Consider the following 21701-nt stretch of genomic DNA (forward strand, 5'->3'; position numbering starts at 1 on the left):
AAGACTTTTAACACAAAAACCCTGGAGGATACACTTTTGTCCCAACCATAGCAGATACTAGATTGAAAACAGATTAAATGAGCTGATTCCCAGTGTTCATTTCTTTCTCAACAAACAGAATGCTCTCTTCCTGCCCGAACCTCCAAGCAAGAGACTGAAAAGTGCTTTTATGAGGAATCTGACTAGCCTAAGAATAAGGGCATGAAGGTTTGAAATAAAGGCATGAAGGTCATGCCCAAGGGAAGAACCAAACCAGATCATTTTACAGTAAATCCCAGAGTTAACAAACCAGTGGATCAAAACTTCCAATCAGCTTTCAATATCTGCTCTTAAGAATAAGCAGAAACAGGGGCTGGGGATGTGGCTCAAGCGTGCGGCCCGGGTTCGATCCTCAGCACCACATACCAACAGAGATGTTGTGTCCGCCGAGAACTAAAAATAAATATTAAAAATTCTCTCTCTCTCTCTCTCTCAAAAAAAAAAAAAAAGAATAAGCAGAAACAAGGGCTCAGAAGGTATCTGAGTAGAGCCTCTTAACAAAAGATAGAGACCAAACAAATGCAGATGATAACTCAGAGAAACAGACTTTCAGAGAGAAGAAAACTTCAGCAACAACAAAACACTGAGTAACATCCTTAGAGAGATAAGAGAAGGTTCTTTTATAAAATAGGAGTATTCAGGGAACCACTAAAAGAACTATAAAATCAAAACTATAATAGCAGAGCCGGGTGTGGTGCGCACCTGTAATCCCAGTAGCCTGAGAGGCTGAGCCAGGATGATTTCAAGTTCAAAGTCAGCCTCAGCAACTTAGTGAGACACTTAGCAACTCAATAAGACCCTGTCTCTAAATAAAAATATAAAAAAGGGCTGGGGATATGGCTCAGTGGTTGAGCACCCCTGGGTTCAATCCTCAGTACTGAAAAAGGGAAAGAAAAAAAAAACTATAATAGCCGAATTAAAAAATCAGAATATTTAGAAAATAAAGCTAAGTAAACCTCCCAAAAAGAACTATTTTTTAATTTTTTTTTTAGTTTTAGGTGGACACAGTATCTCTATTTTATTTTTATGTGGTGCTTAGGATCAAACTCAGTGCCTCATGTGTGTTAGGTGAGCGCTCTACCACTTGAGCCATAACCCCAGCCCCAAGAACAATTTTTAAAAAGATGAAGCAATCAAAAAATAAAAACAAGGTGTGAAAATCAGAGAAGTCCAGTATAAATAAAAATTGAAATACGATTAAAGATTAATGTATGATTTTTTAAATTTGGCCACAAAAGTAAAAAGAAGTAGGTAAAATTAATTTTAATTGCATAACTTACTTACTCTAGTATACTCAAAATATTACCATTGTAATATGTAATATACATTACTGATGTATTACATTCATTTCTTCATATTAAGTATTCAAAAATCTGTTGTATATTTACACTTAGAATATTTCATAATGGACTAGCCACATTTCAAATGCCTGGTCTAAATAACAGAAGTTGTAAAAAAAGAGAACGGAGAAGAAGGAAGAGTGATAGGAGAGAGAAAATAATTTATAAAAATTTCCAAAGACTGAAAGATACTAGTTTCCAAAGTGAATAGGTTCTCAGAAAAACCCAGTAAAATAGATGAGTTAGATCAAGACAAAGACACTCCATCATATTTCATACCACCAGGGACTCAGAGGCACCTCTGTAGGTTACAGTGAAAGGATCAGATATCAACATGGATTTAAACTTCTGGGTAACACTGGACAGACAAAAGACTATATACATCAGTGCCTTTAAACATCTGAAGGAAAAGCAACACCAATCTTTAATTCTATAACTAGCCAAAATACAAACTAAGAGTAGGAAAAGGGAACTTTCCAACATCCAAGATCTAGGCTGGGTGAAGTGTTGTACACCTGTAGCAGGAGGATTGCTTGAGTCCAGGAGTTTGAGGCCAGTCTGGGCAACATAATAAGACCCCACCTCAAAAAATAAAAAGATCAAAATATTTACCTGCTGTTGAAGAATGTGCTAAAGAAACAAAGAATGCGGGAAATGTGAGGTATCACTAGGTATCAACAGGATGAAACTGTGAACCAAGCATAGAGACCAAGCCGACTAGATTAAAGAAGGTCAAAAGAAACCAAGGAAGGCTTCATCAAGAAATGCAGTTGCTACAGGGTACGGTGGTACTCTTTCTGTAATCCCAGTGATTCAAGAGGCTGAGGCGGGAGGATCCCAAGTTTGAGACCAACTTCAGGAACTTAGCGAGACCCTGTCTCAAAATAAATTAAAAGAAAAGAAATTAAAAGGGATGGAGATGTATCTCAGTAGTAGAGTGCTTTGAGTTTAATCTCCAGTACTGGAGGGGAAAATACAATTGCTAAAATACCTGATGGGACTAAATGTGGATTTAGACAGCTGGCAGAGATTTGAAGGAGGGAAGAAGTCAAGTACATGGAAGACTAAGCAAATAAGAGATTAAAGTATAAAGTTATAAACTCAGTGTTGATGAATTTAAATTAAAAGTTTGGGAAGGGTGTGCAGGTAAAGTATATGAAGTAGTTAAAGAGCTATAACCTCATCTTTTTTAGAGCAAAATCAATAGACAGCTCTTACAACAGAAATAAAAGGAAAAATAAGATGTGTTACCTGAAAATATGAAGGTAAAAAGTAAAGCAGGTGTGGAAAATGGTTGATTCTGGGATGAGAAAATAAAAGGAGGAAAAGGTCTGTCATTTTTTTCCTAACAAACTTTGTAGAACTATGTCCAATTCTGAAGTACATACACATGTAAATTAATTTAGGAAGAAACACAGGCAATAACAAATCTTGATGAATAAAGGACGCTTACCAGGCCCATGCTAAAATGAGTGTCCTTATCTCCTAGCATTGAGTATTGGTTCCGCTGCATGGACCTGGATGGAGATGGTATACTCTCCATGTATGAGCTGGAGTACTTCTACGAGGAGCAGTGTGAACGGATGGAAGCCATGGGCATTGAGCCTTTGCCATTCCATGATTTGCTGTGTCAGATGCTTGACTTGGTGAAGCCAGCCAATGATGGTGAGACCCAATAAATAGCATATGGCACTGTTTACCTTTTTAACAGAGTGGGGCACATAATACTACATAGATCCTAACTTCTTTAACTTTCCAGAGTCTTTTTATCTTTTTTCCACAGCACTATGAAATGAACCCAGGGCACTTATTTTAGTACTGTGCTACATCCCTAGCCCTTTTTTAAATTTTGAGACAGAGTCTCGCCAAGTTGCCCAGGCAGGTCTCAAACTTGCCATCCTCCTGCCTCAGCCTCCTGATCTGGGATTACAGGTGTGCACCACCATGCTTGGCTCCAGGGTCTTTCTTGTGGGCTTCCCAAGAACAGAAGTGTTTGAAGTTTCCCCTTAGCTATTGAGTGGAGAACCAGCAATAATGGCAAATGCATTGTTTAAAAAAAAAAAAAAAAAAAAAGATTTTTCCACAGAGACAGAAAGCAAAATAGTTGTTTCCAGGGGCTGGAAAGTAAAGGAAAAAGGGAAGAGTTTCTTTTTGATATGACAGTACCATGGAACTAGATAGTGGTGATGGTTGTACAGTATTGTGAGTATCCTACTAAATTGTAACATTTAAAATTTTGTGTTTTGTGAATATCATGTTGATTTTTTAAATGCGATTTTTATAATAAACTTTTACATACACTTTAGACATCATTGGAAGTTTTTTCTTTTGTCAGAATAGCTCTTGATGAAATTTACCAGTTATATTTGTTTTTATGTAGGCAGAATAACTCTACAAGATCTGAAGAGGTGCAGAATGGCTCACATCTTCTATGATACGTTCTTTAATCTGGAAAAATACTTGGACCATGAACAGAGAGATCCCTTTGCAGTCCAGAAGGTACCAGTATAAGTTTAACTTTATTTGAGAGCTATAATATCAGGAGCTGTGTGCTACATATTAAAATGGTCTCTGCATGTAGGAATCTTAGTATTTAAAATATCTTCACCAAATGTTGAAAAGAGAATAAAGTATATAAGGCCCTGGGTTCAATCACCAGCACCACAGAAATAGAATAAAGGACCAAAAGCACATTTCTCCCCACAGCCGATCTTGAAGTTTAGGTAAACTTCATCTACCTATACTTTGAACTGAATGGACTGTGTAGACTGTGTACTTGCATACACATTAGAACTAGTTTCAAAAAAGTATTTTTGAAAAAAAGTTCAGCTTTTCAAAATATATTAATAGGCACATCTGTATTAGAAACTATATTGACCTTGATTTAATTGTTCTAATAAGCATATTTGGGATTCTGTAATAAATAACTTGCCCCTTCCAAGTAAAATCTAGAAGCCTTTGATAGTTACCTTCAGAAAATACAACATTTTTCAAGTGTTAATGATTGCTGTTCATGGCTATCAGTTTTAAATATTGTTCTACATCTGATTAGAGATGCCCAAAAACCTTAGACCCTCAGTAAACCTTGTACATGTAATCCATGTCAAAAACAAAACAAAACTGAATATAACCACTTGCTCCACCATTCCCCTGTTTAAGAAGTAAAAATTATATCAATAGGAAAGACTGTTTAGCTCAGTAAAATACAACTACAGGTAACTTTAAGAATCTTTTCTCATTCTTCCATATATTATATAACTGTTGACCTAAATAATGGTAAGATTATAAAAATCACCTTCTAAGAACAGTTACTCTGCAGCTGACCTTGGGGCATAACCAAGGTTCGTTATTGCTAACTAACATCAATATAATGTTTCATTGAATTTAACATCCTCCATTATTTTACATATCTATGCAAAAACAATTGCCAATTATTAGTCTACAACGCATAGCAATGTCATAAATGTTAAAAGGGTTGGGTAGTGGATTTAACATGGGTTAAATATAGTAAGTAATACATTTTGTGGCCAGTGTTTAGGTACTTATATTCTAGATATAACCAACCCTACACTAGAGCAATACTAACTCCTTTTCATCTTGGAAAGACATTTGACCTAGAAGATAATCTAAGACACTGCCCACATGTAGGAGGGCAAGAAAATAGTTACTCCCCTCACTTATTTTTGTGTTATTTTTACCTTATATAAATTTTACTTTTCTTCCTATGAAGTGGTAATTATCAATATTTATTCATAACTGTGAAAAACAAGTCAGAAAGTAACAAAAAATTCACTATGTTGAAAAGATACTGAGTATTTGGAGATTACAAAGACAGAACAGCAAAAGTTTGAAAATAGTTAGAAAAAAAGGGACCTAGAAGAGAAAGGCTGCTTCCAGGAGGAGCTCACAGGTGATATGATATCTGAGCTGGCTGTTAAAGAAACAGTAAAAATTTGCCAGAGAAGCTGGGCATAGTGGTGCATGCCAGTAATCCAGCAGCTCAGGAGGCTGAGGCAGGAGGATGGCGAGTTCAAAGCAAGCCTCAGCAAAAGTGAGGCACTAAGCAACTCAGTGAGACCCTGTCTCTAAATAAAACACAAAATAGAGCTAGGGATGTGGCTTAGTGGCCTAGTGCCCTCAGTTCAGTACCTGGTACCAAAAAAAAAAAAAAAAAAAAAAAAAGCCAGAGAAAAGAGTGGTACATTTCAGGTAGGCATGTACAAATTACATCTCTCTTCAGATGCTGCTACACAAAGGGCTGGGAAGAAGGAAATGGAGAAACATCTCTGATTACAAGGCTAATGAATCCAGACATAAAAAAATATGGCTGCTAAACAACAATCCTGTACAAGAAGTAACTTCTACATATAATTTATACTAGTCAGTGCAACAGTTTTGTTTGAATTGTAGAAAATCATCATAGGCGTGTTACCTTACCACCTCTTTTAACATGTTGAAACACTTTTCAGAGAAGTATTTTCAGCATATACAATATTTGTTATGACCTACCTTCAATTTTTTGTCTTTGATTTTTTTTTTCTCTGTCTGTCCTTGTTCTAACCAGGATGTTGAAAATGATGGGCCTGAGCCCTCTGACTGGGACAGGTTTGCTGCTGAGGAATACGAGACACTTGTCGCAGAGGAATCCGCCCAAGCACAGTTCCAGGAAGGGTGAGTGAATCTCCCCATGTCTTATAGAACTCTCTAACAGGGGTGCCCATATCAGGAACATAAAAATACCTTAGATAAATCTTTTTCTAGTTTTTTTTTCTTTCTTTTTTCTTTTTTTTTTTTTCTTTTTAATACCTGGGATTAAACCCAGGAGAATTTACCCATTGAGCCCACATCCCCCATTTTTATTTTGAGCCTTTTTTTTTTTTTTTTTTTTTTTTTGAGACAGCGTCTTGCTCTTAGCAAGACTGGTTAGGGACTGGTTAAGTTGATGAGGCTGGCCTTGAACTTTCAATCCTCCTGCCTCAGCCTCGTGAACCACTGGGATTACAGGTGTGTGCCACCACACCTGGATGTTTTTTCTATTTTTGAATAACAAAAATGATTGATTTAGCCAACTTTAGTTAAATGAATACTTTTCTTGGCATTCTTCTCTTCCATCATTTATTTCCTAGTAAAGTCTTCTCATGTCCCATTTTCTTTAATAAGTCACACCTTTCACAGAAACCAATATCACTGGGTCATACCACTGCTTTAATGATATCAGTAAACTTTGTGGACAAAGGAGGAAGCTATAGGAACTGAAGCTCCTTTTAAAAACAAGATGATCATGCTTAAAACAGATCTTTATCACATATTGTTTTGTGCATTCGAGCCTGTACAAGAAGTAACTTCTGTATATTATTTATACTAGTCAGTGCAAAATTCCATGGAGGGACCATGTTCACAATCAAAAATATGTCAAAACATACTCTACTATCATATATAACTAAAAAGAACAAATAAAAAGAAAAAATGAATGCAAGAATTTGACTGATGTAACATTTCAGCAATTTTATAATTTGCTGTTTTTTTCCATTATAATCTAATGTCTCCTAATTCTTCCTTAGTCCTTGTTTCGTAGTACATTCATATGACATAATATTTAAAGAAAAAAGTGAATAAATATTAAAAGTCTCCCTGTCACCCAGTTCTCCTCCCTCAAAGCAGCCAGTGTTATCATTTCTTTGTATACCTTTCTAAACTGTGTGTACTGTGTGTATATGCAAATATAAATACATTTTTTTGTTTTTATTTTTTTTAAATACTGTGAATTGCACCCAGGAGTGCTTTATCATTAAGCTGCATCCCCATCCCTTTTTTTTTAATAGCTTTATTTATTTTTATGTGGTGCTGAGGATCGAACCCAGTGCCTCACACATGCAAGGCGGGTGCTCTACTGCTGAGTCACAACCCCAGCCCCCACACCGAGTCCTTTTTATTTTGAGACAGGCTCTCACTAAATTGCTCAGGATCTTATAAGGTGCTGAGGCTGGCTTCTGCATCCAGGGATTAGAGGTGTGTACCACCATACCTAGCTTATTTTATAGTTCTTTACTAACATTATATCTCTAACACCTCATTATTGGAAATTATAGTGTTGCAACAAATCATCCTATATACACATCATTTTATACATACATGTATCATTTTATACATAGTTCTAGTCTAACTTCCTAGATGGCAAACAGACAAGCATAGTCAAACTAGGTATTTGTAAAAAGTATGCAAAGATTTTAGAAAAGCCAAGCAATGATGCATTCACCTAAAACAAGCAAGAGTGGGGAGCCACTTTCAGTTCCTAGGCCCAAAGGGACAAAGAGATGAAACCATCACTAGAATCCAAAAGAGAGGGGCTATATAAAAGGGGCACCTGACAGAATCTGTGACTTTCAGTTATGGGATTTTACCAACCTTGGCCAAACCCAGCTGAGAGAGAGTTGCTAGAGAAAAGTACCCAACTTCATACCCTTCAGTAACTTGCTGGTGCCTCCTGTTCATTCAGTCAGAAATCAGAAGACAAGGGAGGCCCCTATGTGGTGAGTTCAAGTCAGGCTCCTGAGACATAAAGCTAAGGGGGATCTGGAGTGATAAACAGGAAATATCCAGCCCAATGGATACTGTAGTAAAATTGTATCTTACTCCTCCATCATGCTTTTTTTTTTTTTTTTTGTGGATATAGGACATGCCATCACTAACCTCCCTCCCCTTTTATTTTAGTTGATAAATGTAATTAACTTCCATATAATTTAGGACCATTTTTAAGCCAAAAATCACATGGCTAAAAAATTAAATTTTTTTGATTATGTGACATGGAATTAATATGTATAGTGTTTCTGAAGATTGGAAACAGTTTTATTCAAAAAAATTAGAAACAATGATTTTATTTCAAAAATATACTCTCCATAAGTAAAATAACAGTGACACTGTGTTACACATAGAACTGTTTAAAACTATGAATATATAACAAGAAAAATCATTCTGCTTATGTTGTTTTTAAAGTTTATATATTTAGTACAAATATTCTCTTTGCTTTAATGAGTACAAAACATGTAACTTAAGTAAACATTTTATTTGAAAATTATTTCATAGTACATCCATAAGAATGGGACTAAAATATTCCAATGTTTGTATACTTATATCCAAATGGATTATATAACTAAAAAGAACCAATATTTAAAAAGCAAAAGAGAAAAATATTTTAAATTATAGTTATCCTCAGGTATCCTTGTTTGGACAATAAATAGTAAGGAACTCCTTTTAGAGAAGTCAGCAGTATGATTATAGGGTGAGAGGAGCAGGATTCTTCAGCAACACACACAAAAAAATTGAGTCTAACCCATTCTGTGGTGGGGACAGGGTCATGGAATGTTTTTCAGGAGGTCAATGACTACATTAAGACCTGAAAGATGGGACTGGAGAGTTGCTCAGTGGTAGAGCGCTTGTCTAGCATGTGTGAGGCACTAGTTCGATCCTCAGCACCACATAAAAAATTAAATAAAGGTATTGTGCCCATTTATAACTAAAAATAATTTTTAAAAAAAGATGAAGAGGAGTTACCCAAAGGAGAAAATAGGGAAGAATAAACAGGAAGGATAAACAGCATAAAACAGGCTTACAGGCTAAGTCTAGTTCTGCCCATGATTTAAGGTTTGTTTTTGTTTTGTTTTGTTTTGTTTTTGTTTTTGTCCATGGATATTTATTTATTTATTTATTTATTTATTTGCATGTGGTGCTGAGAATTGAACCCAGTGCCTCACACATGCTAGGCAAGTGCTCTACCACTAAGCCACAACCTTGGCCTTTAAGGGTCTTTTTTAATCTGAGGATTTTTTAAAAATCTGTTTAGCCACAAAAGTGGGATTTCATTTATATCAATGACCTTAAAATCCTAAAATCATTCATATATTGAATATCATGAGCCTGACTACATCATAAAATAGGAAAGTGGATTCACAAGTATGGTCTAAGGTTTTTTGGAATTATTTTATTGATCTATTAAGCATCATTGGTATAGTTATGAACAGGTGTAGATGTTTATAATAGTGAAAAATAGACAATCTAAGCATATGAAGGGAAGGTTAACAAAATTATACTATTTATACACAGTCTCATGTAAGCACTAAGATCATGTTGTAGATATATATTTTTTTACTTTCCTTATCAAAAAAAATAATAGGGACAAGGAAAAAGGCTTTGAAAGATAAATGCAATAGATAACTCTTGTTAAGTATATGTAAGGAAAACAAAAGGTATCTAACTTGTTTGTATTAGACAATAGAATAATGGAATAAATATACATATTCAAGGATGATAGAAAGGCTTTTAGGGGAGTAGGTACTAGAGATTGAAGAAGGGGTGCTACCTCCCCAGCTCTTTATTTATTTATCTACTTTTATTTTATTTTACTGTTTGGTACTGGGGATTGAACCCAAGAGTGCTTTACCATTGAATCACACCCCCAAACCTTTAAAAAAAAAATTTTTTTTGAGACAGGGTCTTACAAAGTTGCTCAGGTTGTCCTAGAACCTTCAATCCTCCTGCCAGAGGCTGGGATTACAGGCATAGACCACCTTGCCAGGCTCTTATTTTTTGAGACAGGGACTGGCTGGCCTCAAACTTGCAATCCTCCTGCCTCAACTTCCTGAGTTGCTGGGATTACAGCTGTGTGCTACTGCACCCAGCAAAGAAGACCTGAATATGAAAGGTCAGAAGTCACATTATATCAAAGAAATCATAATAATGAGTGCTTCCAGATTTGCATTGTCAATTTGCTGGAATTCAAAGATAAAGTTTATTTTGAGTTTTTTTTTTTTATTTTCCCCATTTTTAAAAAATGCAAGACAAGGGGGGAAAATCAACTTTGCTTCAGATACCTCCCAGTAAGAATACTGAAAGACTATGAGACAGTGTTTACATACAAAGTTAAGATAATATTCAAGCATAAAGATACAAATTAATATTTTCAAACATGTAAAAACTTCAGGTAATAAAGCACCTTTTAGCTCTTTTAAAAGGACATAACCATAAAGCCAAGAGACAAACCAAAATAAAGAGAACAGAAATGGAGCAGCTGTGATTGACAAGAAATAAAAGTGAGCATTCAATCCTTTCAAATGTAAAAATAAGTCTAAATAACTTTAAGGGCATTAAAAGACAATGGGAAGAAATATATGTGGAAATTCTAGAAATAACTTGAGATTAAGAGGTACAGAGAAGAAATAAAATATATATGTTAGTTTCATTAGCAGTCTTAACAGATATCCTCAAAAATTGCTAATTTAAGTTGCAGTGTTAAAAATATTAAGAAATACTAAACCAAACTTGAGATATTATAATTTAATCACAAAATATGTACAGAAGAAAAACACAGGCTATGCAGTATAAACTAAAGATATCAACTAAGGCCAATATTTTCAGATAAATGAATGCAAAAGGAATAGATTCACTTAATAAAAGAAAAATCCAATTATGGAATGACAATAACAACCTCCACACACACACACACACACACACCCATACACACACAAAAAAAAACCCTCCAGGTTGAATATAAAAACAATCAAGATTGCTTTAAAAATAAAAATAAAACTATCCTGATGACATCTTTGAAGAAAAACTAAAAGATGAGACCTATTATTTGCAGACATAGTAAACTATACCTTGAAAATAGATTTAAAATACCTTTGTGATTTATATCCATAGACCATTGACAAAATACCTATTAAGCTTCAAACAAAACTTTTAACATAAGAGCAATAATATAGATCAGCTTTAGCTTTCAGTTTCAAGCAGGTGAACTAAACACATGCTGTGGTTTCCATTCTCTCAAACCATGCAAGAATAAGAAATACAGAGTGCCCAAAGGAATACACAGTCTTTTCAATGAAATAATATGAGGAAATTTCCCAAACCTGAAGAATGAAGTGGAAAAATCACAAACAAGAGGCTGATAGGATACCAAATATACAGAATTACAACAGATCCACACCAAGGCACATTATAATGAAAATGCCTAGCATACAGAATAAGGATAAATTTTTTAAAGCCACAAGAAAAAAGTATCAAATTACATATAAGGAGAAACCAATTTGGATCTTACCAGGTTTCTCAACATAGACCCTCAAAATTAGGAGATCCTGGAACAACATATACCAAGCTCTGAAAGAAAATGGATGCCAACCAAGAATCTTATATCTGCAAAATTAAACTACAGATTTGAAGATGAAATAAAAACCTTCCATGATAAACAAAAGTTAAAAGAATTTACAAGAAAGCCTGCACTACAGAACGTTCTCAGCAAAATATTCCGTGAGGAGGAAATGAAAAACAACAATAAAAATCAGCAAGGGAGGAGCTGCACTAAAGGAAAAAACAATCAAAGGCGAAACCAAATCAAGTATAAGACCAAAAACAGGAGTTGGGATTGTGGCTCAGTGGCAGAGCACTTGCCTCACACATGTGAGGCACTGGGTTCGATCCTCGGCACCACATAAAAATAAACAAAATAAAGATACTGTGTCTATCTAAATCTAAAAAAAAAAAAAAAATTAAAAAATGACTGGGAATGCAAAACACTTCAATAATAACTCTGAATGTTAATGACCTAAAACTCATCAATTAAGACATATACTGGGGCTGGGGCTCAGTAGTAAAGCACTCGCCTAGCACATGCTAGGGTTCGATCCTTAGCACCACATGAAAACAAATAAATAAAAGAATAAAGGTATTGTATCCAACTACAACTAAAAAATAAATACTTAAAAAAAAAAGGACATAGACTGGCAGATTGGATTTAAAAAAAAAAAAGACCCAACAATATACTGCCTTCAAGAGACCCATTTTATAGGAAAAGACATCCAAAGACTGATAGTGAAAGAATGGGGAAAAAAATACCACTCACATGCACTGCAGAAACAAGCAGGGGTTTCTTTTTTTCTTTTTTTTTTTTTTTAAGAGAGAGAATTTCAACATTTATTTTTTAGTTTTCGGCGGACACAACATCTTTGTTTGTATGTGGTGCTGAGGATCGAACCCGGGCCGCACGCATGCCAGGCGAGTGTGCTACCGCTTGAGCCACATCCCCAGCCCCCAAGCAGGGGTTTCCATCCTCATATCAAATAAAGTGGACTTCAAACCAAAGTTAGTCAGAAGGGTTAAAGAAAGACATTTCCTGCTGCTTAAGGGAATCATACATCAACAAGACATTACAATCGTAAATATTTATGCCCCAAACAATGGAGCATCTACATTATATCAACCAAACCCTTCTAAATTTCAAAAATCAAATAGACCACAACACAATAATACTGGATAACTTTAACACACCTCATTCACCTCTGGATAGATCTTCCAAACAAAAACTAAATGAAGAAACTACAGAACTTAATAATACAATCAATAATTTAGACTCAACAGACATATATAGACTCAACGAGCACTCCAATACAACATACAAAAATCTCTGAGACACTATGAAGGCAGTACTAAGAGGAAAGTTCATTGCATTGAGCTCATTCATGAAAAGAATAAAAACTCAACAAATAAACAACCTGACATTGTATCTCAAAGTCTTAAGAAAAAAAAGAACAAATCAACATCAAAAATAATAGAAGACAGGAAATAATTAAAATCAGGGTTGTACTCAATGAAATCGAAACAAAAGAAACAATTTTTAAAAATTGACAAAACAAAAATCTGGTTCTTTGAAAAAATTAAAAAATTGATAAGCCTTTAGCCACTCTTATGAAAAAAAAGAGAGAAAACTCAAAATTACTAAAATTTGTGATGAAAAAGGAAATATCACAACAGAGATTATTAAAATTCAGAAGATGATTAGAAACTATTTTGAAAATTTATACTCCAGTAAGATAGAAAATCTTAATGACACTGACAAATTTCTGGAGATACATGATCTGTCCAAATTGAATCAGGAGGACATACACAATTTAAACAGATCAATTTCAAACAATGAAATAGAAGATGCCATCAAAAGCGTACCAATCAAGAAAAGCCCAGGACCATATGGATTCTCAGCTGAGTTCCACAGGTCTTCAAAGAAGAATTAACACCAACATGCCTCAAATTAGTCCATGAAATAGAAAAGGAGGGAACCCTCCCAAAACTCACTCTGTGAAGCTAATATTACTCTGATACCTAAGCCAAAGGGAAACACATCAAAGAAAGGAAACTTCAAGCCTATATCCCTGATGAACATAGATGCAAAAATTCTTAATAAAATTATGGCAAATCATATACAAAAACATTAAAAAGATGGAATGAAGTGCATCATAACCAATTGGGGTTCATTCCAGGGATGCAAAGTTGGTTCAACATATGGAAATTAATAAACATAACTCATCACATCAATAGACTTAAAGACAAGAATCATATGATCATCTCAATAGATGCAGAAAAAGCATTTGACAAAATACAACACCTTTTCATGTTCAAAACACTAGAAAATCTAGGGATAGTAGGAACATACCTCAACATAGTAAAAACTTTCTATGTTAAGACCAAGACCAACATCATTCTAAAGGATGAAAAATTGGAAGTATTCCCACTAAGAACTGAAACAAGACAGGAATGCCTTCTTTCACTTTCTTATCCAGACTCTTAAAGCACAAGAAATAAAATCAATTATCAGTAAATGGGATGGATTCAAAATAAAAAGCTTCTTCCCAGCAAAGGAAATAACCAATAATGTGAAGAGAGAGCCCACAGAATGGGAGAACATCTTTACTACACGCACCTCAGATAGAGCACTAATTTCCAAGATATATAAAGAATTCAAAAACTTGACACCAAAAAAAAAAAAAAAACAAATAACCCAATAAATAAATGGGCTAAGGAACTAAACAGGCACATCTCAGAAGAAGGTATATAGTCGATCAACAAATATATGAAAAAATGTTCAACATCTCTAGTAATTAGAGAAACGCAAGTCAAAACTACTCTGTAAGATTTGATCTTACTCCAGTCAGAATGACAATTATCAAGAATACAAGCAATAGGGGCTGGGGTTGTGGCTCAGTGGTAGAGCATTTGCCTTGCATGCATGAGGCCCTGGGTTCGATCTTCAGCACAAACAAACAAACAATAAATAAATAAATAAATAAATTATCTATCTATCTTTAAAGAAATCATGTGGCAGAAACACCTCTCGCTAGACTCACTGGGCAGGACAAGCACTTTTAGACCTTTGCTGATAGAAGACAGAAATCCTTGGGAATTAATTCAACAACATGTAACAGATGCCTGAATTTATGTCCTTTGGCTCCCTAATTCTTATTCTGGATATCTGTTTTAAGTACCCAGAAATTTGAATAGAATAGAATTGTTCTATCCAAACAATAGGCATTGACCACTGGTAATTCTAAAATTAAAAATGTCAAACAGCACAAGTATTAGAGTGGTTAAATATCATGATATCTGTGTCATGATATTATGCAGCCATGTTCATTTTGTGCTTGAAAATTTTTAATTTCACAGAAAAATCAGGGCTAAAAATTTGTTTGATACAATCTCAGTATTAAAAAGTATATATGTAGAACACACCACCGAAAAGATATCACTCCAAACTACTAACTGATTAACTCTGAGCTGTGGAATTTCAAGTAATTTCATTTTTATACTGCTATAATTTAAAAGGTTCATGTAATGATGGTGTATTTTAATTTTAAAAAAAGTTCTTTTTCTTCTTTATCTGTTTACTTAGATAGATACGTTTACATAATATATACGCAGAACAGTTAGGATATAACAAACAAGTCTTTACCTAAAATCCACCACTCAGAGACAGCCTGTCATATCACTTCTATGCAAGTTTTCTATTTCACAAATATAAAACTATTTTTAGGCTAAATAAAACTATAGTCATGCATATATAACTATATATACACACAAACATATATATACAAACATAGTTTGTAACTTGCTTTAAAGAAAGTAGAAAATAGAGATACTTAGATACATGTATGAATAAAAACAGATATTGATGGAAGCTAAAGTGAATAAATAATAGGTTCAAGCAAAAGTATTTTCCAAGTTATACTAGCACTAGGAGAAAACTCCAGTGTGTGTGTGGAAAGGAAGAAGGGGAGGTAGGGGACACAGACAGAGTACAGGTGAAGGGTTATGAGAGGAGATGCAGAGAGCAGCTTTATTGAAATTCAACCAGTGTACATGAGAAGCTCTTGCTGGACACTTCTCATGTTATAGAGATAAGATAAGGCCTGCACAGTGCACAGGTGGGGGAGGTCTCAAGGGGAGAGGAGGGTTAACAGCCACCTGTTGAATGAGTACTAGGGTTATCAACAAGAAAGAAAATGTAATTTACAGCAGTAACATCTGACCAGTTCAGAAGCAAAGCAAGACTCAAAACCCAAGGCTATATCACCTAGGAAGTCAGGGTGAATCTAAATGTCAAGCAGAAATTGCCAGATTCAGTTATTAGGAAGTGAGGAAGAATGTCGTTACCAAGGAAGGAGCAGAGGCTTAGGAGCCAGACAGATCTGGTCCACTCACCAGCTGGGCAGTTACCTGACTCCTGAGGCTCAGTTTCAGAAGTTATCAGCAGCTACCTCCCAAGGTGGTTGTTAGAATCTGAGATAATGTTTGTAAAACACCTGGCACATAGCTGCTGGTAACAGTATATACCAACACAGATAGAGCATGAAATTTGGAATTAGACAAACTTAAACTCAGAGCCTTATTCTACCACTAGCTGTGTGATCCAGGCATCTAAGCCTTGGCATCCCCTATACAATAAGGATACTCACTTAGCTGTGCAGAGGACTAAGACAGTATACATAATATATGTGTATCTAGATAATCCATTAAAAAATGGCTTTTTATCACTATCACTTCTGTGATCCTGGCTACATTATCTAACCTCTCCAAAGTAGCATTTAATCAGCTCTAACTGGCATTCTATCACCTACCTCATTCCCTTCATTCCCAGGACACACAGTTGACACAAAGTTTGTGTTATGCGACCAGAGGGACTGTACTGAGGATCAGAGATGAGGTATATAAGGTGTCCTACAGTGTCTATCTTATAAGTGCCAAAAAAAAAAAAAAGGAGTTATTTATCTTATGTCTAGATATGGCCTCCTGAAAGGCAAAGAACCTTTTCTTAGTTTTGTAATCCTCACCTGGCAGCTAGCTCATTAGGGATATAGGAGGTCCTCAGCAAATGTTTACCGAATAACACAGGAAAAAGCAACTCTCCAGCAGCCACCTTCACCACAAGGATATCTGCAGGAGGCCAGATGACCTAACCTTCCAAAAACAACTAGGAATTCTCCATCTGCTTTTCCTTCTAACAGCAGTCATAGTAGTAGCCTTTGTGCCAAGTGCCTGTGCCTCCTGATTCAAGGCTGGTCCTGCGTAGGGCCTTCAGTAAATAAGCCAGTAATGACTCCAGGCCTCAATGAGGTGAAGGGACTGCAAGCCCTGTGAACTAGCACATGCAGCACCAAGTGAACACAGCATATGACAGCACTTGCATAAATTCAGTACTAGTAATGAATGGTCATGGGGAAGACACGGATATCAATTACTTAAAATGATTTGACCAAATGTGTCACCTGTGGGAAAGCAACAGATATGATGCCATTAATATAAGTATCACTCTTATTTTCTACAATAAAGTTTAAAACTCCACAAAATTACATAAAGCGGGCCAACAGGATCCTCCATGTTACTCTAAAAAGCAGACCTGCAATCATCAGAAACAAGTTCTTCTGTCAGGTTGACTACTACTTGATTACTTAAGATTTTTAGTTAAGAACCTTATATATTATCTTAAAAGTACTCTCTTACAGGAGGATATTCTGATATTTTACCAACAGCTTTGCATTAAGTAACCCAGATTAAACAGTTTTCCTTGTTCTGGGAATCTGATTCATAGAAAAATACAGGCTTGCTGAAGAAAAACTGAAAATTATAAAGAGATTAAAAACCACTCTTGGTTCAGCAGGCCAGAGATAACATCATTATTTATGCTTTGTTGTATTTCTCTTGACTCTTAAATGTTAGTAGTGTGTTCAAAAGCATGACTTTTAATGCTTCAGTGCATTCTCACGAGCAATAACTCACATCCATTTCTTCATTATTGGACATTTAGGTAGTTTGTAAGAACTGTTTTATACTGGATGTTTTTAAAAGGCAGCTTTTTCCTTTATATTAAATACCAACTTACATAAATTACTCATTGTAAGATTTCTATATTGACTTCTATCAGCACTGGAACACAAGGCCCTACAGGCAAAAGTGACCAACCAAAAACCCATCAGCGCATCTTCCAGGAACATAGCTAGTGAGGTGAGAGCTTGTCTGAGCCTCACTACCCTCAGTGAGGTAAGAGAAATTAACAGTGAACAGGGATGAGGAGGTCTGTGTATATACTGGGATGTAGGAATAGAAAAGGAAGACAAGAATATTCCAAAGCATAAATTACAACTTCACAAATAGTTTTGAGGCATTTTTGTACAATGCTCAATAAATATATGGACCTGAAGCTAAGGTTTTCTTTTTTTTCCACATTCAACAAAACAAATCAAAGCTCAATTTTAATTTATTTCTATAGATTATTACTGGTACCTGTCCTATTCCAGGCTTAGTATTTGGTAATAAAAATGAAATTCTGTCCCACCCCCCCTGAGGTTCATTATTAGCATCCTCTCTACATCCACAATAAGAATTTATAATCGATCATTCATGACCTTGGGAAACTACAAGAGATCCTTCAGCCACCACAAATGAAGTGAGGGGCTGGGGCTGGGGCTGGGGCTCAGTGGAGAGCACCTGCCTCACACGTGTGAAGCCCTGGGTTTGATTCTCAGCACTGCATATAAATAAATAAAGGTCCATTGACAACTTAAAAAAATATTAAAAAAGAAAAAAATTTAAAATGAAGTGAGAGGCTGGGGTTGTAGCTCAGAGGAAGAGCACTTGCCTAGCATGTGTAGGGCACTAGGTTTGATCTTAGCACCACATAAAAATCTACAACTTAAAAAATTAAAAGTGGGGGCTGGAGAATGTGGCCCAGCAATTAATCACTCCTGGGTTCTATTCCCGTACCAAAAAAAAAAAAAGTGAATACTGAAGGCTTGGGAGGCTGAGGTAGGAGAATCACAAGTTGAAAGCTAGCAACTGGGGCTGGGGATGTGGCTCAAGTGGTGGCGTGCTCGCCTGGCGTGCGTGCGGCCCGGGTTCGATCCTCAGTACCACATGCCAACGGGGATGTTGTGTCCGCCGAGAACTAGAATATAAAAATATTGAAAATTCTCTCTCTCTCTCTCTCTCTCTCCTCTCTCACTCTCTCTTTAAAGAAAGGGAAAAAAGAAAAAAAAAAAAAAAGAAAGCTAGCAACTTAGCAAGGCCCCAAGCAACCTAGCAAGACCCTGTCTCAAAATATTATTTAAGGGGCTGGGATTGTGGCTCAGCAGTAGAGCGCTCCCCTAGCATAGGCGAGACCCGGGTTCGATCCTCAGCACCACATTAAAATAAAGGCATTGTGTTGTGTCCATCTACACCTAAAGAAATAAATATTTTTTAAAAAATATATATAATTATATATATATATATATATATATTATAATTTAAAAGGGGCTGGGGTTGTAGCTCAGTGGTAGAGCAGAGCACTTGCCTGTATGTGTGAGGCACTGGGTTCAATCCTCAGTACCACATAAAAATAAATAAATATATTTTAAAATGTATTAAAAAGAGGGGGGTTTGCTGGGGATGTGGCTCAGTGGTTAAGCAACCCTGGTTCAATCCTTGGTACAAAAAAAAATTTTTAAATATATATATGTGTGTGTGTGTGTGTGTGTGTGTGTGTATATATATATATATATATATATTACATACACACACACACACACACACACACAAACGAAGATTATTCTGATAGATTGATTGGCAGAGGTGCAAGAATAGAAATATGAAGAGAAATAAAGAAGCCATGTCAGGCATGGTGATCTGTGCCTATAATCCTAGAAACTCAGGAAGCTGAGGGAGGAGGATTGTTAAGTTCAAGGCTGGCCTGCAACTTAGTGAGAACCTGACTCAAAATAAAAGGGCTGGGGGGCTGGGGATGTGGCTCAAGCGGTAGCGCGCTCGCCTGGCATGCGTGCGGCCCGGGTTCGATCCTCAGCACCACATACCAACAAAGATGTTGTGTCCACCGAGAACTAAAAAAAAAATAAATATTAAAAGTTCTCTCTCTCTCTCTCTCTCTCTCTCTCTCTCTCTCTCTCTCTCTCTCTCTCCCCTCTCTAAAAAATAAATAAATAAATAAAAGGGCTGGGGATAAAATTCAGTGGTAACTAACCCCTTGGTTCAGTCCCCAGTACCAAAAATAATATTAAGGAAGCCATTACAGATATCTATATAATAGATAGTGGTAGCTCGAAAAGCAAGGACTCAGGAAACCCAAGTGACATCTCAGGTGAAAAGATGAACAGTTAGCCAAAGAGATGGATACTTCAAGCAATTCAAAAATATATACATGGCATATGACCATAACCCTTCCAACATGGTTAACAGCCTAGTATGGCAGTAGCAAAGAGTATGGAGGACCAATTGTTAGGAAACTAGTAATCGAAGCAGGAAAGTACAGTGTGCTACACTAAGTCCATGGCAATAGGAAGGAAGAAGCAGGACTGTGTCTATGAGGTACAAGAAGCAGAAAGGGCTGGAGGGCTGGGGTTGTGGCTCAGTGGTAGAGAGCATTTGCCTAGCATGTGTGATTCCCTGGGTTTGATCCTCAGCACCACATATGAATAAACAAAGTTAAAAATTCATTGGCAACTAAAAAAATATATTTTTTTAAAAGAAGAAACTGGCTGGATTTGAAGAAATAAAAGGGAAAGAGGAAGAACTTGGGATAACTAGGTTTCTGGCTTCAAGGAGTTAATGGTAATATTAAAATAGGAAGAAAAAGGGCAGCAGGAAAGGTGAGTTCAGGTTTGTAGAAGCAGCCATCCTGAAAGACCCATCTAGTAGGCAGCTAGATTCAAGGGGTCTTCAGTTTAGAAAGCTGAGAAGCCATAGGTGAATAAGTGGTGGGCAAAGCATGGTGAGAGTAGATTGCCAGGGAAGTACAAAAGGAGAACTTAGTCCAGAATCTCACTTGCAGACACTGAAGGGAAAGGGGTAGAGCTGGGTTTCTCAATAGCACTGATGTTTTAATCTGGGTAATTCCATCGAGAGACATTTCTGGCATATTGTAGGATGTTTAGCAGTATCCTTGGGTGTAACTAGTGCAAGTAAGACACATCCAGTTTTGATCATCAACTGTATCTCCAGACATTACCAAATGACACCTGGGAGCAAAATCACCCCAGTTGAGAATCTCAAGGACAGTCAATGGATGAACTCCCTTATTTTTATATTTTGCAGTACTGGTGATTGAACAGGGGTGCTCTACCACTGAGCTGTATTCCAAGACCTATTTTATTATTTAAGACGGGGTTTCACTGAGTTGCCCAGACTGGCCTTGAATTTACAATTCTCGTTTTACTCAAAATAAGACAAAAATTTGTAATCCTGCCCCTTAAAGAGGATTAGGTCTCACTGCCATGCTTTGAAAAGCTTCAGTACTTCATCACAAAAATTGTAGGTAACATTTGTCAAGTTTATCACGTCCTGATCTGCACTGCATTCTGAGGAATAGGAACTCAATAGTTGAGAAAACTGATGTAGAGGGGGTAATATACTCAATGTTACATGGAGCAAATTCAGATTGGAACAGATTGTAGAGTCCTGAGTCCAAAACCCATGCTCTAGAGCTAAATCAGTAGCAGTCTTCTATTTGCCTCCGCTAGACTCCAAGTGCTGTGAAGCAGCGCTGGTTCACTCTTTCCCCCATTGTATTTTTAGCATTTGGCTCATGCTTAGCAACAAAAGTTCAAATATTATTGAATGAGTCTCACTTCAGACAACTCTGAAAATTCTTATTCTCAGACCTGTGTTGATACTGACAACTTACAGAATCATGTTCATGCACCAAGGAGAAGAAAATGTTTTTTCCCTTCTGACAGAAAATGGTGTTACATCCTACGACTAAACTTTTTGAGAATTTTGTTCCCAAAAATGAAGGCTCTGTCACCCACCACTTAACTAACTCCTATTAGAGCAGTTTACCCTCCTAACTGCCTCATCCAGCATATCCACTTCCATTAAGGCCTCAAAGATACAGGGACATAGGAGTGGAAACAAACCAGGAATTGTAGTATGGTTGCAAAATGATTATTCATTTCTGATAGTATCATAAGGTGGTATTCATAGGGAACAATTTCCCAAACACCAGGTAGGCTTTTT

At 36.2% G+C, this 21701-nt stretch overlaps 1 protein-coding gene across 4 annotated transcripts in view; it reads left to right on the forward strand.

The window, feature by feature from the left end:
* The window catches only part of PPP2R3A (protein phosphatase 2 regulatory subunit B''alpha), a 168559-nt gene that overhangs the window by 144767 nt on the left and 2091 nt on the right, over positions 1-21701 (forward strand). For all 4 annotated transcript variants that reach the window (XM_081302778.1, XM_081302781.1, XM_081302779.1 and 1 more), the window contains 3 exons: positions 2869-3044; positions 3760-3878; positions 5944-6050. In XM_081302778.1, coding sequence (XP_081158904.1) covers positions 2869-3044; positions 3760-3878; positions 5944-6050 — 402 coding nt within the window. The remainder of the gene's footprint in view (positions 1-2868; positions 3045-3759; positions 3879-5943; positions 6051-21701) is intronic.

The sequence above is a fragment of the Spermophilus citellus genome, assembly GCF_964194105.1.
Source record: "Spermophilus citellus genome assembly, chromosome: 7".
NCBI classification, from domain to species: Eukaryota; Metazoa; Chordata; class Mammalia; order Rodentia; family Sciuridae; genus Spermophilus; species Spermophilus citellus.